The sequence below is a fragment of the Lissotriton helveticus genome, chromosome 12, assembly GCF_964261635.1.
Source record: "Lissotriton helveticus chromosome 12, aLisHel1.1, whole genome shotgun sequence".
Classification (NCBI taxonomy): domain Eukaryota; kingdom Metazoa; phylum Chordata; class Amphibia; order Caudata; family Salamandridae; genus Lissotriton; species Lissotriton helveticus.
Genome location: NC_136073.1, coordinates 235,798,802 through 235,817,739, shown reverse-complemented (window position 1 = coordinate 235,817,739; position 18,938 = coordinate 235,798,802). Strand labels below are relative to the sequence as shown.

Sequence of the window (18,938 nt, the reverse complement as noted above, 5' to 3'; positions counted from 1 at the left end):
ACACCCCTCAGAAACACTAGGCCCATGCAACACTCACTACCCCTGGGCATAATGGATGAAAAGTAGGCAAAATAAGTGCAGGCCTCAGACACTGCCTCTCCTCAAAATGGCCCCTTACACCCCAGGCACATGTTGCCTGTACCAGCCAGCACTCAAGATGGCCACCACCACCACCCACATGACCAGTCCACATCAACAGTACACCCCCAAAAAACAGAAAAACAGCCAGAAATCACCACAATCCAATGCCATCCATGATGTTTACATTAAAGAGAGTGAGACCACACCACAGGCACACTCAGTCCATGCACCACCCACCACCCCTGGGCAAAAGGCCACACCAGCAGCCCCCCAAAAACGACAAAAAACAATAAAATAAGCACAATCCCAGCCCATCCATGGCCTCTATTATGTTTAAATTCAAGAAGACACCCCACAGAAAGACTAGGCCCATGCAACACTCACCACCCCTGGGCAAAGGGCCCCACCAGCAGGCCCAAAAAAACGACAAAAAACAATAAAATCAGCACAATCCCAGCCCATCCATGGCCTCAATGGTGTTTAAATTCAAGAAGACACCCCTCAGAAACACTAGGCCCATGCAACACTCACTACCCCTGGGCATAATGGATGAAAAGTAGGCAAAATAAGTGCAGGCCTCAGACACTGCCTCTCCTCAAAATGGCCCCTTACACCCCAGGCACATGTTGCCTGTACCAGCCAGCACTCAAGATGGCCACCACCACCACCCACATGACCAGTCCACATCAACAGTACACCCCCAAAAAACAGAAAAACAGCCAGAAATCACCACAATCCAATGCCATCCATGATGTTTACATTAAAGAGAGTGAGACCACACCACAGGCACACTCAGTCCATGCACCACCACCCCTGGGCAAAAGGCCACACCAGCAGCCCCCCAAAAACGACAAAAAACAATAAAATAAGCACAATCCCAGCCCATCCATGGCCTCTATTATGTTTAAATTCAAGAAGACACCCCACAGAAAGACTAGGCCCATGCAACACTCACCACCCCTGGGCAAAGGGCCCCACCAGCAGGCCCAAAAAACGACAAAAAACAATAAAATCAGCACAATCCCAGCCCATCCATGGCCTCAATGGTGTTTAAATTCAAGAAGACACCCCTCAGAAACACTAGGCCCATGCAACACTCACTACCCCTGGGCATAATGGATGAAAAGTAGGCAAAATAAGTGCAGGCCTCAGACACTGCCTCTCCTCAAAATGGCCCCTTACACCCCAAGCACATATTGCCTGTAGCAGCCAGCACTCAAGATGGCCACCACCACCACCCACATGACCAGTCCACATCAACAGTACACCCCCAAAAAACAGAAAAACAGCCAGAAATCACCACAATCCAATGCCATCCATGATGTTTACATTAAAGAGAGTGAGACCACACCACAGGCACACTCAGTCCATGCACCACCCACCACCCCTGGGCAAAAGGCCACACCAGCAGCCCCCCAAAAACGACAAAAAACAATAAAATAAGCACAATCCCAGCCCATCCATGGCCTCTATTATGTTTAAATTCAAGAAGACACCCCACAGAAAGACTAGGCCCATGCAACACTCACCACCCCTGGGCAAAGGGCCCCACCAGCAGTCCCAAAAAAAAGACAAAAATCAGCACAATCCCAGCCCATCCATGGCCTCAATGGTGTTTAAATTCAACAAAACAGTTGTATCATGCACCCCTAACCAACCCTGGTCCTACTGGATACTGTGGCTACCCACAATATAATTTATTTAATGTTCTGAAAAAGTTCCAAAATTTTACTTGCAGCAACTGTAATGCCCCAAACAAACTTACTTGTGAAAGTTGATTTCTAATCCAAAAGTGATCCAAAGACAGTCAAAAAGGCCTCAAATCCAAATATCCAGCAGCACCCACAAAAAGTAATCCTTCCAGCTCCAGATCCAAATGAAAGTGACCAGGAGATGGACAAAGCACTGGGAGGAGCCTGCTGGACAGGAACAGGAAGTTGGAGACTGTGGGGCACTTCCTTCCTCCCCCCCCCCCAAAATGGACTCCTTGCAAAAAAAAAAAGCCATGCAAATGTCAACCTGAGGAGTGATTCTGATAAAAATCATAATTTTCTGAAGGTTTATCCTGTTTGCTGGTGATTTTCTTGTGCGAAATTGCAAAATCTCTATTTCGCAAGTGCGAGATTGTTCCTTTCCGCCGCAACTACGTGTTCGCAATTGCGAACTCTCGCGAGGTGTGCTGTGCAAGGTGGCAAGCCGCGAGTACGTATTCGCGGGCGACAAACTCCCGCGGGAACACGCAGCAAGATCTAAAATGGCGCGTCACTCGCAAAGAAAAACAACTCGGCAAACGCTAAAATGACGGAAAGTGAACGCCGTGCACCACGCCGCGCGCCGCAACCAAGCAAAAAATCCGCCGCGAGCGGATTCACGGATTTTCGACAAATTCGCGAGCGTTCGCGGATTGCGGATTTGCCGAAAATCCGAAAAATCCGCGAGCGGAGCGGATTTTACGCCCATGCTTACTTTCAACATTTATTTATTTCACAACAATTGAGACACTTTGCGGATTCAGTAAAACAAACATATACATATTTGGAATAATATTCCATATGAAAGTATGTAACTCATGTGGCCTGGTAATAAACAGTATGGACTTGCGAAGTCCATGGCAACTTTCTCAAATGGCCTTCCAGGTAAAGTCACAGAACGCAATGGCTTGTCATTAATTTTCCAATGTGTATCACAACCCAAACACAATGTACAATTATTTACCTACACTTTCACTGAAGCATTAAATGAGATGTAACAGTAAGGAAGAATAAAGCGCGAGCACATAGAAAAATGGTAAAGAATGTCATGGTAATGCACATGACAAAAAAGAACGATGAAGAAGGGCATTATAACAGAGGCTCGCAATACACGGTACAAAGGAACAACTAGCAATACAGGCAGCAGAACTTAATATCAACAAACAATGGAATGCCCAGAGACGCCTCATATTTGTTATGTATAAATTATTGGTGCTATCAATAGAAAGTGAAGCAACATGGCAGCTGTAAAGGATACACTTTGTAATCTTCTGTAGGATAGAGCAAGCCAAGGTATAGTTCTCGCTGATCGGCAAGGGCCTTTCCCATAGCAGAGATCTTTTCATCCACAACGTCAAGTGAAGTGTGCACCGTATAATGAAATTTCAATTCATTCTCGATTGGGATGCTTCGAATATAGAGAGGATAATTCTAAAAGGGAAGAAGCAATAATGATAAGTAGCAAGCAACGCCCTCCCCGATGTCCAGTATCAGCAAACTAGGAAAACACCAACTAGACAAGAAACATAAAATGCATTAATGGTCTCAAACACAGCAAACCCATAAGAAGAGAAGTGGTGCTCTGAGAATAGTTACAAATTTTATGATACATTGACAATTTGAATATTTAGCGAACTCTCAGCGATTGTCTTCAAAATGGTTACTTATCTGACCCAAAATGCTTCACATATCACAGGCATCACCCCACATCTTCCATCCTGGACAAAAACACTCTAGTAGGTAAACACAACTCAAAGTAGGCGAATTCATTAGCCAAACCTTAACCACAAGTTGTAGAGATTGTGAAGTGATAGCACGATCACCTGTCCTCTTTAACATGTACAAGAGGCCACTATGCAACCTGCTCACCAAATTACAGATAGGTCTCTACTAATAACCCAACAAGCAGCTCACCTTCAAAATATCAGAACACATATTTACCAACTCAGACACACACAGTATTGATGTTTCAACAGTAATAAAACAGATGGCTCTGACAAACCTATCGCTATCATATACATGAGTTACATAGCAAGGCATTTCTGTTGTCCTCCAACCAATGTTCAAAACTCATGAATACAGTTCAACTTCACACCACATTAAAACAAAAACACTCATGACTGTTGCAAGTCTCCTGGAGAAATAGAGAAAATTCTTGACAGAATGAGAAAGCGCCATAAATCAGGCATAAACTGGTAAAAAAACGTGAGAATGGCCACATTTAGTAACTCGAGCTACCGCACAAATACTGCTCATCAACAGGGAAGTAGCTTCCATTGGTGCAGCAGTACTATGGCAAGGGGCCTCAGAAGCCCACTACATTTTATAACTCAAACAGCAGCGGGACCATTTCCTTCCTTGCACTAGGGCCCATTGCACACTGGATACACAACAGTTCATCAAATAGAAGCAATCCAAATGCCGCGGCCAAAGCGAGAATAGAAAAAACTAAACGTGCTCATACTTTTACAATTTTCAGGAAATTACAGCATCTTTAAATTACATTTCAAATCAATTTCAAATCCACATTCACACCTGTCCAAACAAATACAAGTAAAGGCACAAACTTAAATCTCACCAGAAACTCTCACATCAATCTACTAACGCCATGCAAAATAGTCCAGGTGCATAGCTGCCAAGGTTTCAGATTGCCATGTGTGACATTTTCATAATGTAAGTGTAATTATGAGTGACAATTCAACGACTATGAGTGACACTTTATCGCAAGCAAAATCAAGCCATGAAGACCAGAGAAACATAATTATCAGAAATTACACCTATTTGAGTAACGATAAACACTAAGGGGATCTTAAAATTGCTGTTAAGCACCAGAAATAAAGAAAATGGCCTTGTAACCTGATTGGACAGTAGTCACTGACACTCCGCATCGGGCAAGCATCAGTAGAGGGTTGTTTTTATTCGTCCAATTAGTAATCTACAGCCGTAAAATTCCAAAAGCAAAAAGTACTTGCAAAATTTAACTAGCACCTACGTCTGGAACGAGAGGAGAATAGCCATGGTTGTGGACTGAGGGGCAGAGTTTTAAAACACACACTTCACAATACCATGACAGGAAGAAAAAAAAATAAACATAAGTCAACTGTCAACGTAATTCCGGGTAAGACAGTTGAGCTCAAGTGGCAATGGACACAAACATAGACACCATCTTGGAACGGAAATGTTTGCAGTTTTGTTCGGTTATAATTAACCTAAACCAAATGTTGGACGAAGCGCCTTCCATAATAGAATCAGCACTTTAATGACTTAAATGTAGCAGTTATTCTTTGAAGTAGCGTTCGGGGCAAGGCAAAACATGAATGCACATTCTTAGAAAACTTCGGGTTTCCTTTCAGTGTTTCACTTTATATAGTTTCTAATGTTGCGGTTAAGGGAAACCAGAACCACCCCCAAGAGTCTGACGTCTCAAGATGTGCTTTCGGTGTCCATAATAATCTTCTTTCACTCATTAAGCAAAACAATGCAGAGAACTGCACACATATTTGTGCGTGTCCACACTACTAATGCGTCAATTGCGTTTGTTTTTAACAGTATACCGCTTCCAGGTCAAAATTTGGTAAGTAAACAAAAGCACCCTATAGTAACGTGTTTAGTTTAAAAGGTTTCATTGTTTTTTCTTAAACATGTTTTACTGGTGTCCTCTATCAGATCGGAGAAAGTCAGACAGAGATTAAGCCCTGCGTCCGGGCCCGCCTGCATTTACTGTTATAATTACAATGATCCGTCACTGACAGACTGCAGATTTAAACCGGCAGGAGGCTCACTGGGAAGGATGATGAGAGTGAGCAGCCCTGCAGATGACGCCATTTAGTGAAATAATTTATTTTTCAGATGCGGCATGGATGTAGTTAGTAAAATAACTATAAACTTACTTGGAGTGGTTGAGTCTAAAGAAGTTTCCCGGTACGTCCGGAGGCCGCGGGACGCACAGGGAACCCCCGTTGCGGCCGCACAGCTCAGCTGCAGCACTCTGCAGGGGACAGGACTGCATCAGTCTTCTCCGACCCAGTGGCTGCTGTGAATCATACCCCGACTTGGCCCCCAGTTTAGTTTGCGCCACTGGCGCCGCCCACGATCATTGATGCCTCTTGTTGCAGTGCGGCGGGCGCCGGCAGCGAGTAAGCGAGTCATGGGGGGGTCACTGACAGTCCCCACCGGGGTCGCCTCTGGGCCAACGCAGTTTTATTTGTGGCCGGCGTTCAGCTGCGCACGAGACAGTGCAGCACGCCAGCCATGACCAACTCCTACTCCGTACTCGATTTGAGTGGCCCGCCATTCTGCCTCACAGTAGTGTGCTACACTACTTCCTCGGGTGTGACGTGTCAAACTTAAACCGCGGTGCGGCGGGCAGGAAATTACAGCGCCAGCCTGGAGCCAACACAGATTGTTTATATGTTACTTTGTAGCCGCGCTCCACTCAGCCCACGAGCCGAGAGCAGCGATATGAATGCATGAATTGAAACTAATAATGAACTAGAGCAGCAGCTCAGTGCTGGCACAGGCTGCAGCACACTCTCGGACTCGGAGAGCAGCAGGAGCCGTGCATAGGCACCGCCGGTGGCGCGAGCTGACAAAGTCGGCAAAATGCGTGACAATGCATTTCAGTGCGGTGTGCGGAACACCGCACTGAAATGCGTGAGTGTCACACCTGGTGCGTGACACTTGACAGGACTGCAGGTGCAAAAAGGAAAGAAAAATGCTGTGTAGCTGTACAAAGCATGGGGCAAGGAAAAGGTGTGCTGAATAAGGAACAATATACTAATCACTACAGGGCGATCTACAGATGGTTAAATTGAAGATTGAAATGAACGCTGGTGTGCTCGCTCCATGCTGTGGAAATGTTTCCTGCAATGGAAGTTACCAGCAGCAGCATCAAAGTTGTAGCCTGCGGAAAGAGGAGACCCAAGGGGCGAATGGAAAAGGCGGCATCAGTTTGGGCTTAGGGCCAGTTGGTCAAACCAGGTGCAGAGATTTTTTATAAAATACAGAGAAACAAATGTACAATTGGAATATGGGATATTACGTAGAGGAGAGTGAAATCCGGGTTGTTTTGGGGAGGTCGACAGATGAGAAGAAACAAGACTCAGAAGTAGGAGTATGACAAGCAGTAAACAAGTAACGATTCACATTCTGTGACTGAGGAGTCTATTCGTGGAAACAGCGAATGTATATTTACGTGCTGCCACTAGCCCTCCACAGCTCTTAGTCACGCAATGTCTTAACAGGGTTAAGTATCCATCAAGGACTGCCTGCCATATCAGTTAGGGATAATCTCCTAGCCAGATTTCTGTGAAAAAGACACACCAGAGATGAAAAACCCAAACAGGTCAGTGTAGGAGAGTAGTCCTTTTTGACATGGTCACCCCAACTTTTTGCCTGGTAGCTGAAGTGATTTTGACTAGACGTGCTCTGGGTTCCTGCTAACCAGGTAATCAGTGCCAGAGCTCTTTCCCAAAACTGTACAATTGTATCGCCAATTGGCAAAACCTTTACCACTCTCTATAAGTCCCTACTAAATGGTACCCCTGGTGTAGAGAAGGGCCAGGGGTACAAAAGAGGGTCCCCAAGGACAGCAGCACAATTTGTGCCACCCTAAGGGACCCCTCACCAAGCACATTCAAGGCTGCCATCGCAGGCTATGTGTCTTGGTACAGAGAAAAGAGAAAACACAACATGTCACACATCCCTGTGTGCCATGTCCCCTATCACTGCATGTGATATTTGTAAGTCACCCCTACAGCCGGTCTGCCAGCCATATGGAAGGGTGTTGAATATTACATGTGAGGGCATACCAGCATGCGCCAATATGCCCCTGTGCTGGTCAGTCCTATTACTGCTACTACAAGTGACCAGGGGAAGCCATTTTAAAGCATGTGCTGGACACTGGTGAAAAACGAGTTCCCCAGCTACATGACTGCTTCGCTGCAAATAGGGATGTTTGGTATCTCATATCTAGAATTGATAAACCCACTCTGATTCCAGTGATTAATTTACCAATACATGCAACCAGAGGGCACCTTTGAGGTCCCCTTGAAAACAAAGCAGCCTCTGGTGTGCTTGTTTACTGGTTTCTGCAGTCAGCTACCCAGGACACTGTTCTGACCTCATAGGGTGAGGGCCTCTGCTCTCAGGAGACCCAGAACAAAAACTTGTGTAACACCCTCTCCCACAAGATGGCCTGCTGATTAACATTCCTTGGGCGACAAGCCTCAAAGGCTGCCGCCTTTGAAATGCAAATCTGGTTACCCCTCACAGGAGAGGAAGCCATCCCCTTTGTCCAGGGCCCCCTTGTCACCTGGACAGGCGGGAAAACTATCTAGTCAGGTAGGCGTGCCACCTCCAGGCTAGTACAACCACTAAGGTGGGCTACAGTTAGGTGGACATGCATTTTCAGAAGTAGTCATCTTTGTGACTGCATACTTAAGAATTCTAGCCACAAGAAGTGTTCATACAGTCAGCGTAGTACCGCAAGGCCCAATGGCTATTACCCTACACTCCCCTAAAGCCCCTAAATTCAGTATTTAGGGGAGTCCATGGCACCAGAGAAGCACATCCTGACGGCCTACGAAGGGAGCGGACACCGAACAGCCACAAAAGCAGAGAAGAGTAAAGAAGCAGTGTAAGAAATGGGGTTACCAAATCTCCAGGGGGGTAGCACGGAACCAAGCGGGCAGGCCAAACTTTGGAGGACATGTGAAGCACTCACGCAGTACCCACAGACGACACACCAGGCACACCACAAAAGAGGCAGGACATCAGCTTGAGTTGGGAAATTAGTAAGTAGTTTAGTATATCTCCAACCTGCAAGGCAAAAATGCATAAACACTGGTATCACAACACGGCGCCAACTGGCACCAGAGCCAAGTGTATCAGGGGGGGTTATTTACATGAGAAGTAAGGGCTGAGTCCGTAAGTCCATGGCTGAAATAAAGGTGGTGATTAAATTTGTCATTAAACCTGGGGTCAATATGGCAGGGCCAACTCAGGCTCTCATCCTTAGCAGTAGACTGTAACTACAAAGTACAACATTAGCAGAAGTTTACACCGTGCACTATAACTCCAACCCGACCCCTGTAAGGGAAAAACTTCATGGTATCACAGCACATATTAACAGACAGGAGCACCTGTAATAAATCAGCAAGGCTTGCTCATTAACATAGGGCACAACAAGGGCCAGGAATAACATGTCCAGCCAACCTATAGACCAACATTAGGCAGAACTCCCAGTATGGCCTGCATCAGCGTCTCTTGTTGAAAGAACATTACCCATCTTACATGACGGCAGGCATAGGCCTAAATCATGGGGCAGGACACCTGCAATAAAAGGCACATCAAGGTTTCCTCTTTGGCAGGGGGTATAACCAATGGCATGGAACCTTCTCCAAGCATCAGGCCGAACGTTGGCATCACTATAAGCATAAACATCAGGGTGTACACAACAGCCAGCCCTCCACATGAACATTAGGCATACACATTATAGAGCCATGTTAGGTATTAAACCATGAGCATGAGCCTAATCCTCCACACTGGTGCATCATCTAATGAAGGCTCCCTAGGCATCTGTTCCCTGACGGCCCACTCAAGCCAACCTCTATGGGGGCGTGCCCTTAGGCCCACTTGCTCAGGCGAGCCCAATGACCAAGCTCTGGGATCTATCTCTGCGACAGGGGATGAGGCTCTGCACCTTAAAAAGAAATTCAGTAAGGGCAACCTGCTTGCTCCAGAGTTATCTGGTGGGGCAGTCAAGTGTGGGAACGTCAGAGCCGTTCAATACCTTTGGGACCCAAGCTGCAGGTGCCCTCTGCCAGACGGGGCACCTGATGGGAGAACCCAGTCCTAGGGGGCGGCCTGGCGACCTCGCTGGGCACCTCGAGATCCCGAATGCCCCCAAACGTTACAACACGGCAGGGGCACAGGCGCAGTGGAGCCCTCTTCTGGGACTCTAGACAAGAAAGAACTAATACTGCCCCCCCGATGCAGGGATGCAACAGCTCACAACAGAGTCCTAGCCCTGGGGCCGGGCACTGGCAATGTGCCCCGGTGCAGCCCCACCAAGTCCCGTCAGGGCCCCCACTCACCGGCAGTCCAGGGCCTCTCTTGCCGTCACCGGTGGGCTCTGCTCTGGCACGGGAACCCGCTGGGGCTCTCCCTCACTCGACGAGAGCCCCGCAGCCAACAACACGTTTCCGGCCTGCATCAGGGATCCGCTTCTGGGGCCCAGGGCCTCGATGCAGCCTCCACAAGGCTGCCGACGTCCTCGGATGCTGCCGGGTCAGCGCGGGGTAGGCTCCCTCCTGGCTCTCTCTGTTCCCCAGCGGGGCAGGCACCGACAGCGTGCCTCGGGCCCCCCCTCCTCCGGTCCTCACCCGGGCCTCCCAGCTTCACGGGGACCCGGGGCTTCAGGTCTTCGGCGGCTTCTTTGCGCGTCTGCCTTTCCAGGGCGGGACTTCCGGACACGCCGCGGCTTGCGCCCAATCCCAGCGCGGCTCTCCAGGTCCGGCCGGCACTCCACACAGCTCCGCCTCTTGTCCCGGCCGGCTGCCTGACTTCCGCGTCGTGGACTCCTCTTCAGCCCCGGGCCGCAGTGGTGATCTCGCCGGTTCCTGAATGCGGAGTAGGTACCCGCGAAAGGGGGCGGTACAACACGGCAACACACCGCAGCGCTTCACCCGGGTCCCCCTCCCTCACGGGGACCCAGGGCTTCGGGTCGGCTCTTCCTTCTCTGGCTGCCGGGCCGGCAGCCAATCCCTGCGCGGCCTTTCTGGGCACGGCCGCGTGGGCCAATCCGAGCGCAGCGGGGGCGGGCCGATGACGCGAACGGGCGCCCCCGTCACGTGATGCGGGTCCTGACGGCTTCAGGGCCTAACGCAGCCCTCACCTCACTCCGGCGGCCCTCTCCTGGCCCCGGGGGCTGCCGCGACGATGCCCACAGCAGTGGGGGGTCCCTCCAAGGCGGCGCCGCGCCGCAGCGGTGATTTTCGGCGGCAATAAGGGGTAGGCTCCCTTTTAATTAATTATTTTTACGGTGCTATTCTCCTCAGCACACGGCGCTATTCACAGCGCACCGCTCCTCCCCCTCTGCCCACACAGCTCTCAGCGCATCCGGTGGCAGGTTGGCACCTCACAACTCGCGGTGCTCAGGGCTTCGCAGAGCTTCAGGGCCTCACAGCACTTCAGCCACAACAGTAACAGGGCACAGTGCTTTAGCACGCCACAGTCCCTCGGGGGCACAATCCTCCCCGGGCAGCTCCTCACGGGCCACAGCTTCACGAGAGGGGGTAGACAGTCCCACTCCTCACCTCCTGGGCGCTTCTTCCACGCAGCACTGGCGCGGTTCCAGGTCCAAACAGCGTCAGCGACCTGGGTAGGGGCCCTCCTTCCTCAGGGGCCCGGGGGACAGCAGAGAGGGGGGGTTTAGGGGTGCAGGGCCCAGCTCACAGGCCCATGTGGCGGTAGCACCTCGCAGCAGGTCCCCTCTCTTTCTTGTCCCAGCTCTGACTGACTCTCTGGTGGCACATCCCCCTTACTTATACCCTCCTCCCAGGCAGTGCCGGAACCTTCTAGAATGTTGGCAAAGCTGGCCTAAACTGGCTCAAGGGGAGGGGTTGAGCACCTTGGGTGCCAGGCTTTCTCTCCAAAAGCTAGGGGTGGCTGGGTAATAATACCTAGAGCGCTGACCTATGGCAGTCCGGTGGCAAAACCCATGGCCATGGCATCCATTTTAAATACAGAACATTTTAGTCAGGTGCATTTCTAAAATGGGGGAAATTTTACAAGTGCTCACACCATTACATGACATTACATTTTAACACAGGGCAACTCCTACCACACCGGGCCTATACAGTTTTATTACCATGGGGGAGACATCCTAGACAAGGGGGTCAAAAGCAAATATTTTGGGGGGAAAAGGCCAAGTCCAACACAGCTCCCCCCCAGCCAAAAGCCAGGGCAGACCAATCAATGCCTTGATGGGCTTCCCTGCTTGGGGCGGGAAAAGGTGGACGCAGGCCTGCAACTACAGGAGCACCTGCAGTCTCTTCTCCACTCTGGAACCCAATGGTTCTCTCGCGCAACCCTCCCTTCACCAACAAAACCACCCCACTTGTATTCCCTAGTGGGATGTGGCCAGGTCTGGCATCTCGGCCATCCAGAACTCTCTGGCCCTTGTTTCTTCCTAGAGTGGGAGGCTCTAGCCTCAGTCTCGTAGTGCTCTTGGACCACTCTCCTCTTTCCAAATTGCCACTGGTCCACCCACCTGGGGTCTACACCCTCAGGCTGACCAGCTCTCAGGGGCGAGGCTCTCCTCCCCCTACCTCTCCTCTTAGGGTTCCGCCATCTCCTTCCCCTGGGGACACCCTCAAACAACCACTCTCTCCCCAACCTGGAGTCGAAACCCTCAGGCTGAACCGGTGACAGGGGCGAGTCCTCCCTCCCCCTGCACCCCCTCCTTGAGTTCCGCACCCTCCTAACTGGAGTAGTACCCCTGAGAGTCACATTTGGGGGGACTCTGATCACAGATGTCCCACCCGCCAGGTCCGGCAAACCCTCAACCTGGCCACCCAACCCGGGATCTGCGCCCTGTGGCTGAGCCGGTGACAGAGGAGAGACCTTCCTCCCTCTGCACCCCCTCCCAGAGTTCCGCACCCTCCCACCGGGAGAAGTACCCCTGTGAGTCAAACTGGTAGGGACCTTAATTACAGGTACCCCACCCTCCAGGTCAGGCAACCCCTGAACCTGGAACCCCAGTCCAGGATCTAAACCCTGTGACTGGTCAGACCCCCGAACCACTGGAGCTCTGATTACTGATGCTCCGGGTTCTCCTTACACGAGGGGATTCCCTTCACGAGAAGGCACATCAGGAAAGCCTAGGCTCCCAACCTGGAGTTCCCTTAAAGAACTCTCCAGGCCCTGTGACTGCGGTTGGGGCACCTCGGGACACCTCCCCGTCTCACTCCCTCCTGTAGATGGGATGTGAGGCCCTACAACCCTCTCACTATCCTGGGATCTAGCTGGGCTTTTCCTCACCTCTCCCGCCTTGCTGGGTCAGAAGATCCCTGCACCACTCCTTTCAGGATCACTCCCCAATGTCTTCCCAGACGCTCTGGCACTTACCCAGAGGTCTGCCTCCCGTGCAAGTTCCCTGGGGTCTGAGAACCCACGCTGCAACAGATGGTGACGCAGACTTGGGAAACAACTCCTCAGCATGTGCTCCCGGATAACGGCATGGCACAGCCCTTCCCAATCCTCCACTGCTCTCCTCACCACCCAATCCTCCAATGCAGTCCAACACTCCTCCTCAAACTCTCCCCAGGACTGGTGGGACGGTTTTCCCCTGCCCCTGAACACTAACCCGTCCCCCTCTTCCTGGGAATCAGGCACTGTCGCCTGGGCTTCGGGAATTGGACTCCTTGCACTGGACCTACACTCGCTGCCACCACTGGATCCCACCCTCACCGGTGTATCCAGACTCCTAAAACCGCTCTCAGGGGACAACCTACCCACCTGAGCTACTCTCTCCCTGGCAAAGGCCCTCTCCACCTCTGCCATCCTCTCCTGGGCTAGGACAATTTCTGTCTCTAGCCTCGGCTCTTGAATCCTCAGCTGTGCTAACTCCGTGGCCTGCTCCAACCTGAGCTTCTCCAGCGCTAGCTGATGCTCCCTTTCTTCCCTCCTATCTACCCACTCTTCTGGGGACAGGGAAAGGGATGGGGCAGTGCCCCCGGGACAGGACCCAGGGCGAGACTCCCTACCTACGGTGTCCTCATCAGCTACCGGAGTCTCTGCCCTGCCAAACTCTTCCTCCTCTCCATCCAGGTAATTACCCTCCAGGGATATGGATTGGGAGCCCTCCCACTGGCTTCTACCGAATCCACACTTCAAATACTCGGGGGGGGGGGGGTAATCAGACAGGTCCCCACTGATCTTTAAGGGCTCCCCCCTCTTGAGGGCCACATAGAGAAAAAAACTTTCTTCTAATGTTTCCTACTGGGGGTATCCCTCTCTCCTGGAGGAAGTCTATCACTTCTTGTTCGGTGTACTCCATCAGTTCCACCTCCTCATAAACCAACCCCATCGTGGCGAGGTACACTCGGGACACACCCACAGTGGAACAAGGGGACACAATTCCACAAAAACACTTTCAGGAGGAAGTAATAATCTGAAAATCAATATTCAGCCAACAATAATCCCCACAACAAGGCTGTGAATACTCTCAAAGCTCTACTTGTGGTGTAACCCGTGGCCGCTGTGGTACTGCGCAAACACAAGTCCTATCCCACCGCTTGCCACCAATGTAAGAAATGGGGTTACCAAATCTCCAGGGGGGTAGCACGGAACCAAGCGGGCAGGCCAAACTTCGGAGGACATGTGAAGCACTCACGCAGTACCCACAGACGACACACCATGCACACCACAAAAGAGGCAGGACACCAGCTTGAGTTGGAAAATTAGTAAGTAGTTTAGTATATCTCCAGCCTGCAAGGCAAAAATGCATAAACACTGGTATCACAACACGGCGCCAACTGGCACCAGAGCCAAGTGTATCAGCGGGGGTTATTTACATGGGAAGTAAGGTCTGAGTCCGTAAGTCCATGGCTGGAATAAAGAAGGTGATTAAATTAGTCATTAAACCTGGGGTCACTATGGCGGGGCCAACTCAGGCTCTCATCCTTAGCAGTAGACTGTAACTACAAAGTACAACATTAGCAGAAGTTTACACTGTGCACTATAATCCAACCCGACCCCTGTAAGGGAAAAACTTCATGGTATCACAGTACATATTAACAGACAGGAGCACCTGTAATAAATCAGCAAGACTTGCTCATTAACATAGGGCACAACGAGGGCCAGGAATAACACGTCCAGCCAACCTATAGACCAACATTAGGCAGAACTCCCAGTATGGCCTGCATCAGCGTCTCTTGTTGAAAGAACATTACCCATCTTACATGACGGCAGGCATAGGCCTAAATCATGGGGCAGGACACCTGCAATAAAAGGCACATCAAGGTTTCCTCTTTGGCAGGGGGTATAACCAATGGCATGGAACCTTCTCCAAGCATCAGGCCGAACGTTGGCATCACTATAAGCATAAACATCAGGGTGTACACAACAGCCAGCCCTCCACATGAACATTAGGCATACACATTATAGAGCCATGTTAGGTATTAAACCATGAGCATGAGCCTAATCCTCCACACTGGTGCATCATCTAATGAAGGCTCCCTAGGCATCTGTTCCCTGACGGCCCACTCAAGCCAACCTCTATGGGGGCGTGCCCTTAGGCGCACTTGCTCAGGCGAGCCCGATGACCAAGCTCTGGGATCTATCTCTGCGACAGGGGATGAGGCTCTCCACCTTAAAAAGAAATTCAGTAAGGGCAACCTGTTTGCTCCCGAGTTATCTGGTGGGGCAGTCAAGTGTGGGAACGTCAGAGCCGTTCAATACCTTTGGGACCCAAGCTGCAGGTGCCCTCTGCCAGATGGGGCACCTGATGGGAGAACCCAGTCCTGGGGGGCGGCCTGGCGACCTCTCTGGGCACCTCGAGATCCCTAATGCCCCCAAACGTTACAATACGGCAGGGGCACAGGCGCAGTGGAGCCCTCTTCTGGGACTCTAGACAAGAAAGAACTAATACTGTCGTCCCCCCCGATGCAGGGATGCAACAGCTCACAACAGAGTCCTAGCCCTGGGGCCGGGCACCGGCAATGTGCCCCGGTGCAGCCCCACCAAGTCCCGTCAGGGCCCCCACTCACCGGCAGTCCAGGGCCTCTCTTTCAGTCACCGGTGGGCTCTGCTCTGGCACGGGAACACGCCGGGGCTCTCCCTCACTCGACGAGAGCCCCGCAGCCAACAACACGTTTCCGGCCTGCATCAGGGATCCGCTTCTGGGGCATGGGGCCTCGATGCAGCCTCCACAAGGCTGCCGACGTCCTCGGATGCTGCTGGGCTCTCTCGGCTCTCTCGGTTCCCCAGCGGGGCAGGCACCGACAGCGTGTCTCGCCCCCCCCCCCCCTCCTCCGGTCCTCACCCGGGCCTCCCAGCTTCACGGGGACCCGGGACTTCAGGTCTTCTTTGCGCGTCTGCCTTTCCAGGGCGGGACTTCCGGACACGCCGCGGCTGGCGCCCAATCCCAGCACGGCTCTCCAGCTCCGCCTCTTGTCCCGGCCGACTGCCTGACTTCCGCGTTGCGGACTCCTCTTCAGCCCCGGGCCGCAGTGGTGATCTCGCCGGTTCCTGAATGCGGGGTAGGCACCCGCGAAAGGGGGCGGTACAACATGGCAACACACCGCAGCGCTTCATCCGGGTCCTCCTCACTCACGGGGACACAGGGTTTCGGGTCGGCTCTTCCTTCTCTGGCTGCCGCGCCGGCAGCCAATCCCTGCGCGGCCTTTCTGGGCACGGCCGCGTGGGCCAATCCGAGCGCGGCGTTGGCGGGCCGATGACGCGGCCGGGCGCCCCTGTCACGTGATGCGGGTCCTGACTGCTTCAGGGCCTAGCGCGGCCCTCACCTCACTCCGGCGGCCCTCTCCTGTCCCCGGGGGCCGCAGCGACGATGCCCACAGCAGTGGGGGGTCCCTCCAAGGCGGCGCCGCGCCGGTGATTTTCGGCGGCAATAAGGGGTAGGCTCCCTTTTAATTAATTATTTTTACAGCGCTATTCTCCTCAGCACACGGCGCTATTCACAGCGCACCGCTCCTCCCCCTCTGCCCACACAGCTCTCAGCGCTTCCGGTGGCAGGTTGGCACCTCACAACTCGCGGTGCTCAGGGCTTCGCAGCGCTTCGGGGCCTCACAGCACTTCAGCCACAACAGTAACAGGGCACAGTGCTTTAGCACGCCACAGTCCCTCGGGGGCACAATCCTCCCCGGGCAGCTCCTCACGGGCCACAGCTTCACGAGAGGGGGTAGACAGTCCCACTCCTCACCTCCTGGGCGCTTCTTCCACGCAGCGCTGGCGCGGTTCCAGTTCCAAACAGCGTCAGTGACCTGGGTAGGGGCCCTCCGTCAGGGGCCCGGGGGACAGCAGAGGGGGGGGGGGGTTTAGGGGTGCAGGGCCCAGCTCACAGGCCCATGTGGCGGTAGCACCTCGCAGCAGGTCCCCTCTCTTTCTTGTCCCAGCTCTGACTGACTCTCTGGTGGCACATCCCCCTTACTTATACCCTCCTCCCAGGCAGTGCCAGAACCTTCTAGAATGTTGGCAAAGCTGGCTTAAACTGGCTCAAGGGGAGGGGTTGAGCACCCTGGGTGCCAGGCTTTCCCTCCAAAAGCTAGGGGTGGCTGGGTAATAATACCTAGACCGCTGACCTATGGCAGTCCGGTGGCAAAACCCATGGCCATGGCATCCATTTTAAACACAGAACATTTTAGTCAGGTGCATTTCTAAAATGGGGGAAATTTTACAAGTGCTCACACCATTACATGACATTACATTTTACCACAGGGCAACTCCTACCACACATGGCCTATACAGGTTTATTACCATGGGGGAGACATCCTAGACAAGGGGGTCAAAAGCGAAAAATTTTGGGGGAAAAGGCCAAGTCCAACAAGCAGCAGACCTGGTACCAACTCTAACGGCTTGTCTGCATCCCTCGTCCAAAACTGCACCAAAGTCGACAAGTCCTGTAGCTGTTGACTCCAGAACCTTGGGAGGATTGCCTGCCTTCGATAAAGACCCAAGACCCCCTGTGAACAGCAGACCTGCTCTCCTGCATCCTGCAGAAACTCAGAAACAAACACTCGGAGGACTCTTGAACCACCAAAACCCAATTCCTGAAACCACCAATGCATCCATTGCCCCCGGCCCAAGTTTAATTGTGCCAATGGTATCAACAAGGCTCCCCAGCCCTCCAGAGTTTGAGTCCACTGTGGCTTCACCCCTCATGGACTCCCCGACGCCACCTGCAGCCTCTGCACACAGTGCCCCTCGACTGTTCCCGGTAAGAAAACCTGACTCCTAAAGACACCTCAGCATCCGTCGTCCCTGGGACATGCTGAATAGGACCCCAGGTGCTCTTACGTCCTTGAGCATTGCAAGACTTGAACCCCCTTATTGGTTCAACTTTACTGGCCTACCAGTCAGAGCCTGCAGTCTCTTTTTGCAGTGACCGATCTCCATAGAAACCTATGGGGCTCACAATGCCGTTTTGCACCCTGCACCAGGCCGCCCCCATGCTAATCAGGAGCCCAGCAATTGTGCTTTCTCCCCCTATATTGACATGGTAAGTACTTTGGTACCTCCACAATTGTATACTGGTGTACCTTTATAAGTGCCTTGTATATGGTACTAAGGTACCCAGGGCATAGGAACACCAGGGGTCTCCCATGGGCTGCAGCATATATAGTGCCACCCATGGGAGTCTACGTATACTGTGACTGCAGGCCTGTCATTCCAGCCTGTGTGAGTTGGTGCTTGCACCTCTCACAACAGATATAAGTTTCCTTATATCTGAGCCCACTTCGGGGACCCCTGTGCACTCCCGGTAACAGCCTTTCAGGGTTTGCAAGCTAGTGATGCTGGCGACCACAGACACGATTCTGCACGCCTGCTGCTGAGCCAAGCTTGAGATGAGGAAGGTAGAACAATAGGTTTCCTGACACAGGCAGATGTGACCACCTCCAAAACAGGACTTAGTGTATTGGCTGTGGTGGGGGACGCTTGCCAGCACCACCAGACTGCTTTGAAAGGCACATTTGGTGCTCTCCTTGCATACTCCATTTTGAACCAGTTCAGGAACCCTTGGTTACCACTCTGGCGTGAAACTGGACAAAGGAGATGGGAGTATCCTCCCCTCTGTCAGCCCCTTCCCTGGGAGGAACCCCCTCTCCCCCCCCCCCCTGAGTTCCAACCATTTCCTTAAAGTGTTTAAGGGCTCCCCTGTGGGTGGATCCTCAGATTCCTCATGGGGCAAAACTCAACCCTGAAACAACATTGCTCCTCAATCGTCTGTACACTTGGACGTCGGCTGGAACCGAGACTGCACCAAGGAAGACTCCTGCTGCTCCTGGTTTTGCTGTACTTCAAGTCTTTTTGTCTTCTGTGTCTGTGCTTCATCCAGGTTCTTCAACAGACTTGTGGGCATCAAGG

The 18,938-nt window shown here is 52.1% G+C and overlaps 1 protein-coding gene across 1 annotated transcript in view; it reads right to left on the bottom strand.

Annotated features, from left to right (window-relative positions):
* TRAPPC2L (trafficking protein particle complex subunit 2L) overlaps positions 1 to 18,938 on the bottom strand; it is a 69,592-nt gene that overhangs the window by 44,212 nt on the left and 6,442 nt on the right. The window contains exon 2 of the mRNA XM_078668545.1: positions 3,091 to 3,263. Within this exon, the coding sequence (XP_078524671.1) occupies positions 3,091 to 3,263 (173 nt within the window). The remainder of the gene's footprint in view (positions 1 to 3,090; positions 3,264 to 18,938) is intronic.